Source organism: Fusarium keratoplasticum, chromosome 12 (genome assembly GCF_025433545.1).
Source record: "Fusarium keratoplasticum isolate Fu6.1 chromosome 12, whole genome shotgun sequence".
Lineage (NCBI taxonomy): Eukaryota > Fungi > Ascomycota > Sordariomycetes > Hypocreales > Nectriaceae > Fusarium > Fusarium keratoplasticum.
Genome location: NC_070540.1, coordinates 975,258 through 985,286, shown reverse-complemented (window position 1 = coordinate 985,286; position 10,029 = coordinate 975,258). Strand labels below are relative to the sequence as shown.

Below are 10,029 nucleotides of genomic sequence, written 5' to 3'. Positions count from 1 at the left end.
GAAGATTACCCATTAAAGTTGGGTCTAGCCTTTCCGCCAAGGAGGCTTCACATTCTCCGAGAAGCAAACGTCTGTGGAGTCGAGAAAAGGTTAAAAGGTGGAGAGAAAGGCCAACGATATGCCGTGTCTTGGCATATTTGAATCTTGTCTGTCTTCAAGTCACGCGGGGCTGGAGATGCATCTTCTCCCTTGCCGCGGAGCTGAGTGAACTTGGGGGCGAGTAAACTTAGACCCGAGCGTAATGTCTCACTGAAGGACCCTGACAGGCTGGCGTCATGGTTCCCTCATGCTGTGCTCGCCAAGGCATCGTAGCGAAATGCCCCCACAGGTTTCTCCAGGTTTGGACTCGAGCATACATCCTTCGCGTCAACTTTCAAGTGATCCAAACCCTGTTTAGCATGCTACAGACAGCGTACATACAATAATAGCCTTTCACATCACAAGGTTTAGTGAAGGGGCTGAATCAACGTGTCCACGCGTTTGATTGAGAGCCCTCCCATTCGTCAGAGTTGCCAGCCGCAACCGCTGTCCATCAAACGGCCCGCCAGGGATGACGGGGGTGGCATTCTGACAGGCCAATAAGCCCCGCACGCATCGGGCCGCTCGATCTAGATCGCCAGCTTGTTTTTCTGCAGTCAGATTTGTCCTCCCCCCGACGCCAAGCTGCGAGTTCCGGGATGCCACAAGGGAGCTTCCAGGGCGGACCGGCATCCGAACCACTCAAAGTGTTCTCAGTGAGACATTGGGGTCTAGCCTGTTGGTTTGTCCCGCTGGGGAAACAAGCACTGTACGGCCTGTCATGTTAATTGTTGCCTGTTTTGACTTTCAAAGCATGAGCATCGTTTGACTGATATGCAGTGACAAACCTCGCAGCAATGTGATGTGACTCGGATGGCGGTTCCATGCCTTGGCCGTGGCATTGCTTGAGGGTCTGTGCAACATGGAACTTGTCAAATCGAGCAGGAGTTCATCCCGTCTCAAGTCGGGTGCCAGGGAGGTGGTTGTCATGTCGATCTTTCGGGATACGTGGAATGCAGTGTGCAGAGATGAGGCTGCTTGTGCAACGAGCTTATTACCCTAAGCTTTGACTGTAGATCATCCATCTAGTGTGTGTCACAGCACAGACTAACAACCATTAATCTGAGGGCCGTCCCGTTCCGTTCTCTTGGCCTATGAACGGTTATGCTGAGCGTAACTTGTTGAGGAAACAACACGCCAACACGTCACACGACTCACGTCGAGGATTCTAGACACTCGGGTTAGAATCAAAATTCTCCGTAGAGGCCTAATGCTGCGCTCCGTTAAGCTTTGCATGCGGCTGAAGGGCCAGAAAGAGAGCAGGCGTCTGTTTAAGCGCACTGTTTGATGGGGCTCCGCAATGTGGTCACCCCAGAGGCATAGCCCAATATGCAGGCGGGTTGCCAATGCTGTCATGGTGGCTTGTGGTAGCGATGCTGAAGGTCAATACCCGTGTTCATCTTCCGAGACAACTTGGCATTGAGTGAAATCTCTCGTGAGTATTCCAAGTTTTCAATCAGGGCGAAGCGATCGGCAAAACTTTCATGCCGTTCAACCATGGTATCGGAGAACAGGGAGGATTCATTGCTGAAAGCGATGATCAGTCAAGTCCGAGACATGGCCCTCCAGTCAGAACCAACGCAGTTGACGCGCCGTTGCAACCCAATCTCCTGTGTACCCCTCGCGAACATGGCACAGCCTTAGGTCTCAGAGTGTAGTTACCATTAATAACCGCTGCAGAAACGAGGTCATCACATACCAGAGGTTTGTTGTCTCCGCCACATCACGTTGAGACATGACCCAAGCCAAAACGTTGGAGGCGTGGACGGTCAACACTGTCTGAGGGGGTTATCACATAGAGAACGAAGCATGCTTGATAGAGACCAATGAGAATGTGCCTCATAGTGAGAGCGGGAGAGGATCGAATCATGCCAAGGCGTGTTTGTCTTTGACGAGAACAGCACATCGCACAAGCCGCCAACACGTCGTGATACACTAAGATGCAACATGCGGCCGCTGGGGAAAGGCCATGAGAGAGACCGGCTGAAGCATCAGTCGTCCTGACAATACTCTAGCATTCAAGGCTCAAAATTCTATATAAAGCTCCCTTTCCTCCTTCATCACTCTCTCATCATCACTTACTCACAATCATCCTCATTCACCAACACAACAACACAACAACTCTTCGCTCCTGATCATCTAAACAATAACCACCACCAAAATGAAGCCCGCTACTCTTCTCGCTCTTCCCACCCTCGCCCTCGCTGCTGCTACTCCTGCTAAGGTTGAGGAGCGTCAGGCTGGCCCCCTTCCCGCTCTTCCCATCAACACTGAATGTGTCCTCAGCATCACCAACATCGCTAGCTGTGTCAACCTCAACGACCCCACCAACCTCCCCACTGTCCTAAGCGATTTGGTTGGCTGGTAAGTTACTTGGCCTTGATTTAGGTGCCTGAATAACGAGTTGTTGCTAAATTCTCGTGGTGCAGCTCTGCTAGCATCGTTATCCAGGCCCTCTTCTGTGTCATTGGCGGCCTTCCCGCCAAGAACTAGAACAACGTTGATGATCAGTTCTCATGAACATGAAATGAAGGCATGATGACGGATGGATGCTTGGTTGGATGGATGGATAAAAATGTGCCTCCTGAGACAGAACATATCCTCAATTGACAAGTATCAGGCAAACCTGAGCGCAGCCCAACAGTGATGACCTAACTCCTGGCTTGCAATTTCCATCGTCGTCCTCTCAATAAGATCTCAGAATTCAAGCAACAATTCAAATCCTCAGCGTCTACGCTGAAGATTCCAGCCCCTCATCCCATTCCCTCACTTGAGCCAGAGCATCAACTATCAGGATGTGCCAATAGCCTCCTTCTCTCTCCACGTAGTCAAGTACGGAGCACAGTAGTTTCAGGTTATTCATTCGTTGAACCGACGGAAGGTTACACGAATCTGCCATGTCTCTGACAAGACTGCTGATCGCCTTTGCTATTGGCCAAGCAGTAAAAGTCGCTTGGAGGGTAAAAAGGTTTCTCTGTGGGTGCTCACGTGTTATTTTCCAGTTGCAATGAGCTTGTTATTGGAAGGACTTAAATCAGGGCGCGTTCTTACCTCTGGGGTCTGGCTCTCCCACACAACTCGAACTGTGTCGGCTATTGTCTGAGCTGTAACCTGGCAACATCGTTCATTCTCTGCAACCACTGAGGGCGAGAGGTCATCTACACGCCCCTTGCTGATAGCGGTTTCGTGCAGCATAATCTTGATGGCGCCCAAGTTGAGTTGATTCGACAGAGAAATAGGGTCACCAACCGCAGCCTCTTTACTTAGATGGTTTCCCATCTTTGCGGAGCATTCTTGAGTCAGTCTCGCCATGGCGAAGTGGCGATCCCAGTACCCCTGAGTTTGCGATTGCGATAATTCTGCGTGTTCATATGCTTGAATCGCGAGATCTACCATGACGACACAGGCAGCGTACGAGGAGAGTTCCTCGTTGCTCTTAGTGACATCTCGGAGAAATGGCATGTCGGTTGGTGTTAACCTCCGATTGAGCAGCCCAGGTGAGGGTAGGTTGACATCAAACGACTGAGTTAAAGGACTTATCAGTTAAATATCTATGAAATCAGCATCATTGCACTCACCGCTGCATGTCCAAGCTGGCAAGGCATTCCAGATCGGGTCTTGACATAAGTTTCAAGTATGAAAAGACACCAAAACGAACGCCTTCGCTCTTCGAGCAACACGAGATCTTCCGTTGGGGGCAGTTTCACATGAAGACCTGGCACGATTCTACCCGCAACTCGAGTATCCATCTTTTGAAGATTGAGCACGCTTGCAAGTCTAATTGCTCGGCCGAGTGTCATCCAAGCTCTAGTGATCTGACTTGCCATGATCTCATATCTCAGCAAGAAGAGCAAGGCTTGGAAGATGTTGAGGTTGGCAAATTCTGCTCCATCCCCTTCCATTTCACATTCCTCCAGCAGCTTTCTCGCCATGCCATAATATTTCTTCTGCAGATGTTGATGGAGTGGTGAGATGGCTGCACTCACAAGGGCTACTGCATAGCCCAAGGCGAGTAGTGGGCGGGGATGAGGTTGCATAGCCATTTCTTCGAAGAACCGATCTTGATGGAGAATTGGGAGCGAGTGATAGACGAACTCGAAGAAGAGGCGATGTCTGCTGGACTGTTAGCCCTCCTTGGAGACGGCACTCGGATAATGCCTTACAAAACGGTCCATTCCTTCTCAAGGGGTCCTGGCCCGAACGCCCCATGTTTTCCATTGTCAGTCGTCGTACCATCTTTCATTTGCTCTGAATTGAGTGGCAGAGATCCCACCGGGCTTCACTCATCGGGTTAGTCGAGTGTCACTGGGCGCTAGAAAAGAGGGAACGTTAACTCACAATTGCAGTTCAGACATGGCCGCTGCAGTCTCAGCATCGCGCATCAAATCGAACTGACTTTGGCCAATATTCACTGATGATGCATCTTGAGAAAGGCTCTCTGTGTTAGGCTGTGCAAAAAGGTCGAGAAAACCCGTCGGGGCAGGAGGCTGCAGCTGAGCATCGAAGTTGATGTCGGCCAAAGGTACAAAAGGTAGGAGGTCAATATTCTCCGTCAGGGGCATTAAGGGTGGGACCCCTGATCCCGGCAAAGGATTTCCAGTCTCCAGGCTACCCAGCCTGCTTGCTGATAATCTTTCTTCTGCCCTTTCTTATTCGGCTGTCAGTTCCTTCATCGACGTGGAGCTACATCTTGGAGTCTCGTACCTAGGCGAGCCTGAAGCTCTCGAACTTGACGTGAAAGATCCGTAGGTCCAGATGAAGTATCATAGCTGCATCTCTCGTGAAGGCGTAGGCATCGCCCGCAGCTCGGTTGGACCCTATCGCATCTGACCTTGCGGTCTCGACAAACCGTGCAGGCTTGTCGAACGCGCTTCGATCCCATGCCGATTACTTCTGTCCACTGGTTTACCCTATCTCAATGAAGCCTGGTCAATGGCTTTTGGGGGGTTGTGACTGATGCTGGTGTCAAAAGCAATCGACTGCTGCTGGCAAGAGAGTGTGTAAGTGGGGAGGTCGACATCTGAGGGGAGCGAAGGATCACCCTCTGCGCAAGGAGATGAGTCAGCTGTCCCCACGGAGATTCCACGTGCTCTGTCACAGAGAAAGACTTGGTCGAGCACATCGACGTGGAATTGGTATTAACTATTGAATCGATGCCTGCCATTTCTCTTCTGAAACGAGCCGACTCAAGTTTTCAAAATGAAGATAAGAACCCCTTGCACCTTCTCTTCCAAGCACCACAACCGCCAACTTTCACTACCAACACATCCTTTTATCCTCATGTCCTATCCTCTGAGAAGCACCACGGCCATAGCCACCCAGGTATTGACACCAGTCCTCACTCAAGGTCCATGTTTAATGCTTCAGTGCTAATGTGCTCCAAGGCGAACCCTCTATATGGATGGATCAGTCAGTTGGATCATAGCTTTTAACTGCAGAGAAGAGAGGAGCTTACTGCAAGGGGTACAGAGAACGCGAAGCTCAACGCCGCAGCTACGAGAAACAGCAACCAGACGTTTCTGATAGCAGAGGTGATGTTCGTGATAACAGTCGATCTTTCTGAAGGAGACAGGCTCTGGAATGCTTTGCTGCTCGTCCCAGCAACAAGCTCGGCGATTTCGTCAGGGGAGAGTTGGGGCAGAGCCTGGCCAACCTCCTTGATAGCGGTATTCTGGAAAACAGTACCGCAGACAGATAGAAACAGAACCATTCCCATATTTTGTGCTATTAAAGATCAGCATTCGTGATTTTAATGCCACAAATGGTCAGATGATGCTTACCAATTGTCATGGCCGCGACAGCGTTCGCAGTGTCTCCGGCTGGCACAAGGGACTGAACGACAGTAAAGCCAGTAACGATATAGCAGCCAGCCCCAACCCCGATCAAGATGTTATATCCATAGATATTGGCGTTCTTGGTGGCTTCATTAACAGTATCTGGATAAATTATTAGCGTCGTTAATTTGCCTGATCCGTCATCGATGAAATGGACGTACACATCAGGGCCGTTCCGATCAAGACCAGGGCACTACCAACAATATACCATGGTGAGAAGCGCGGTGTCTTTGGCAATAACACCCCGCTGACCATGCATGTTACCACCATGGCAATGATCAGCGGGAGGAGTCGGATACCAGCATCCAGGGCACCATCTCCCTGGAAGAAGTTCAGCAGAGGTTTTCAAGTATCTTTCACCTTACTTACACGGATGAACTGGAAGTACAGGGGAATATAATAGATGATTGTCTATAAAGGGTCAACACCGCTCACATCCCCCCGAAATTGACTCACCAGAATGATGCCGCCTGACAAGAATATTTGCAGCTGCATGTTCATCACCACCGGCATCTTGAGAAAATGTGACGGCCAAAGCTGGTGTTCCTTGGAGACGCCGGGATGGAACTTCAACAGAACCACAGAAACAACAAGGAACACACCAGACGAGGTCCAAAACGCAATCTCTGCTGCAGAGTGCCAGCTATAAAGGGTGCCGCCGAAAGAGATGGCCATGATGAAGAATGCCGAGCCGGTGAGAAAGACAAACGTCATTGGCCAGTCCATGTTCCTGAGCTTCTGCTTGGTGAACAGCTGGGGCTGCGGGTTGAGCGAGGGAAAGAGGAAGAGATATGCTGGGGCAAATACAGCCCCGACGACGAGGTTGATGTAGAATCCCTAGATAATTAGCAAGATTTCAGGGGGCTCGAAGCGATACTCACCCATCTCCAAGTCGCGCTGCTTTCCGCAAATGCACCTCCAACCTGGAATTTGATCAGTATCCACACCATCTTCAAGACGGTTTCAACAAACCACAGGGCCAAGCACTGTTCCAATGCCCCAAATAACGGTGCTTCCAGCCATATACAACGCCCTCTCCTTCATCGTCGTGCATACCGAAACATAGGTCAATGTCCCCGAGTACATTCCCGATCCGCCAACACCAGCAATGACTCGACCGAGAATCATGGCATTCATGTTCGGGGCCGCTCCACACAAAGCGCTGCCGACTTCGAACAAGAGGATGTTGAAGAGATAGATCTCTCGGATGGAGAAGATACCGTACACCTTACTCCAGGGCAAGACTGCCATGGTGCCGAGGGCGAAACCGGTTCCGACCCATGGTAGGAGTTCGATGGCGCCGAGGTCTTTGAGGATCGCAGGTTGGATATCGGCGACCTAGAATAGTCGGTTATTATCTCAGATGCCAGTACTTGCTTGGGGAAGAATCTTCACGTACAATAGTGTTATCCAGGGCGAAGAGAAAAGTGGTGGAGAGCATGGCCGTGTAAGAGAGAGCCCACTGCACCCGTTAGCTCAACGCAGACAACAATAAGAATGAGCTCCAAACCTTCCAGCCATGGAGATCTCTTGGGCTTTTCTCGACTTCTGCCATAGAAGAGTCTTCATTCCCCACCGTCGACATAGCCTCCTCTTCGTTAGACCGGGGCTTCGATGGATCGTGAGGTGGCACTTCAACAGATTGGTGCGACATGTCGAAAAGATTCAAAGTATCAGGATTTCTCGGTTGACTGCTTGTCATGTAAATAGCGGCTCAACGACTTGTGACTTGACAAGGGGCAGGGTCGTAGAGAGCTTACAGGGGTTATAGGTACCTCAAGAGCTTGATACCATACGGCGTCCGACTTGGCCTGGCAAAGGGGGATACAATGCCGGTATTTAAATGCCCAAGGGGATCTTCTCCATCCCTTGGAAGACGGACATCTCGGCCGACGGGCGTCGTTGATTCGTCTGATGCCTCCGCTCCGTCGGCCGAGGGCCGCCCCTGATTGGTTGGCGACGTCTTCATCCCGGCCGCTTCCTCCGTGTCGACATCAGATCTGAGGGCACTTTACTGTCATTTGAACCGTGTCAAGAGCATTAAGAGCTTTATTAAGTATTCAAGGTCTATTACTGCTTGATATAAAAGGATGTCTACTAGTTCACTACTTGTTGCCAGAAAAAGTACCCGCCAACTCCAAGAGCTCACCCCATCGCGGGTCTTTCTGTATCCTGATGGTGCCCTCTGGAGTCATGACTTTGTACTCATCTGGCTTTGTCGTTCCATATTGGTAACCTACTTTATCTCCGACAAAAGCGCACAAGTCTCGAATCCAATCGTTCATCAAATCACGCTCTGCGGTCGTCGGGCCGTGTGTGATAGAATAGCTATTTGTCGTCAACATAATATCAGGAGCAAGTATACGACAAGATCAGAGAAGACTTACTTCCATATCGGTCGATCCATAGCATGGCTTACACCGAATGAAGCTGGAGCGACCTCATTGGTGATAAATGAGAGACGGTACGCGATGAGGTAGCGCCAGACATTCTGAATGTCGACTCCGTTCTGTACGAGATTGTTGACGAGATCCCGAGAAGGGGCTCTGACTTGGCCATCAGCGACGATGCGCCCAAACATCTGCTGCCAGTCTCGCTTGTTTTTCGTCTGAGGTAAAGCATAGTGCTTCAGAAGTCGGTCGGTTGTCTCGGGTGAATAGTAGTTGGAAATCTGCAGTCGGAGAGATGCAGGGTTCGGGTCTGGTGGGTTGGTAACGGCGTACAGAGTGTCTTCATCTAGAACCTCGCCGATGAGGATCTTGAGACCGCGTTTCTTGAACTCGGAAGCAAAAGACCCGTCTCGATAGTACTCAAAAATTCCAGGATGGATGAAGACATTATCTGTGACGGGGCGGAAAGTGTGGTTCTTCAACTCCATGATGGCTGCACAGAGATCCTCAGAGCTAATGTCTCGTAGCTTGCGGAGCCTCTCAACTCCATCAAGCTCCATTGACACGCCAAAGTACTCACACAGTTCATCAAACTGTTGTTCGCAATCTTCTGGCGTCTTGGGCTGGGTAGGAATAGCATTCGAGTACATGACCAATCGTCGGAAACGGTTGCATGACTCTTTGCCTCGGAAATCGTACAGGGCCTGGGCAAGGACGGAATAAGCTCCGGCACTTCTTCCAGCCAAGACAATGTTCTCTGGGTCGCCGCCAAAAGCTGCGATATTTTCATACACCCAGTCCATGGCGAGACGTTGGTCCCAGAGTCCATAATTGCCCACGGCTTGTCCGCTAGATTCCTCCAGCAGGGCGCGACCGGCGAGGAAGCCAAAGACGTTCAGTCGGTATCCAACTGCCACAAATACGGCATTGAGTTTGCCGGTAGAGATGAGTTCTGTGGGATCCATGCTCTGCTCTTGGCTGGGATCTCCAACCTGGAACCATCCACCGTGGAACCAGACTATGACAGGCCATTTTTGGTCCTTGGTGCTGGGATTTGGCACAGGCGTCCAGATGTTGAGTCGGAGGCAATCTTCATCGTAGATGTGATTGGTAACGTGCTCGCTGACTGTCTTGGAGTAGTTGGCTTGAGGACACACTGGGCCAAAGACAGTAGCATCGTATGGTGTACCGTCTGATGCCGAGTACTGGTGGTGCTTGGGGAATGGTTGAGGTTTGCGCCATCTCAAGTTGCCCATAGGAGGTTGAGCATAGGGAACTCCAGAAAATCTACGAGATTTGGAGTCAAACTGAAGCCCTTTGAGAGTTCCGGCATTATTGAGAAGGTCGACTTGACAGTCGGAAGTGGTGTAAGAGATGGAGTTGCCCATAGTGAATGATAAGGTATGAATGAGCCAACAGAAGGCGAAAGAGGAGAGAAGTCTAGGAAAGGAAACGAAAGTACGAACGAGAGGAGAAAGATCCGGACAAGACCCTTACCCGACCTTACTGTCCTTTTGGACTCATGCCGTCCACCGATATCAGGTGCCCCTGACAACATCTGTGCGCCAAAGGTTGATAGCGTCTCGCCTCTGATTCGCCAGTTTAATCGACGAGCGTTTGGTCGGAGCGGGGGAAAGATCGGCGCTCGCTCCGCTTAGCCACCCAAGAGTCAAGAGTGTTTTGCCGCCCGCAACGAGCAGGTCATCCCTCTCGGATTTGCAGGCGGT

At 50.8% G+C, this 10,029-nt stretch overlaps 3 protein-coding genes across 3 annotated transcripts; all 3 read right to left on the bottom strand.

The window, feature by feature from the left end:
• Positions 1-2,809: 2,809 nt before the first annotated feature.
• On the bottom strand, positions 2,810-4,960 carry NCS57_01392300 (Zn(2)-C6 fungal-type domain-containing protein; the record flags this gene model as incomplete). The annotated part of the gene is made up of 6 exons (XM_053063543.1): positions 2,810-3,052; positions 3,130-3,600; positions 3,657-4,191; positions 4,242-4,355; positions 4,417-4,726; positions 4,783-4,960. 6 exons carry the CDS (start codon positions 4,958-4,960, stop codon positions 2,810-2,812), a joined length of 1,851 nt encoding a protein of 616 aa, XP_052906876.1.
• A 546-nt stretch (positions 4,961-5,506) lies between these two features.
• On the bottom strand, positions 5,507-7,566 carry NCS57_01392200 (MFS domain-containing protein; the record flags this gene model as incomplete). The annotated part of the gene is made up of 9 exons (XM_053063542.1): positions 5,507-5,802; positions 5,859-6,014; positions 6,074-6,233; positions 6,282-6,323; positions 6,369-6,749; positions 6,794-6,835; positions 6,885-7,250; positions 7,312-7,374; positions 7,423-7,566. 9 exons carry the CDS (start codon positions 7,564-7,566, stop codon positions 5,507-5,509), a joined length of 1,650 nt encoding a protein of 549 aa, XP_052906875.1.
• Positions 7,567-8,017: 451 nt separating this feature from the next.
• On the bottom strand, positions 8,018-9,690 carry NCS57_01392100 (Carboxylic ester hydrolase; the record flags this gene model as incomplete). The annotated part of the gene is made up of 2 exons (XM_053063541.1): positions 8,018-8,240; positions 8,300-9,690. The coding sequence occupies 2 exons, from the start codon at positions 9,688-9,690 to the stop codon at positions 8,018-8,020; spliced, it is 1,614 nt and encodes a 537-aa protein (XP_052906874.1).
• Positions 9,691-10,029: the final 339 nt, after the last annotated feature.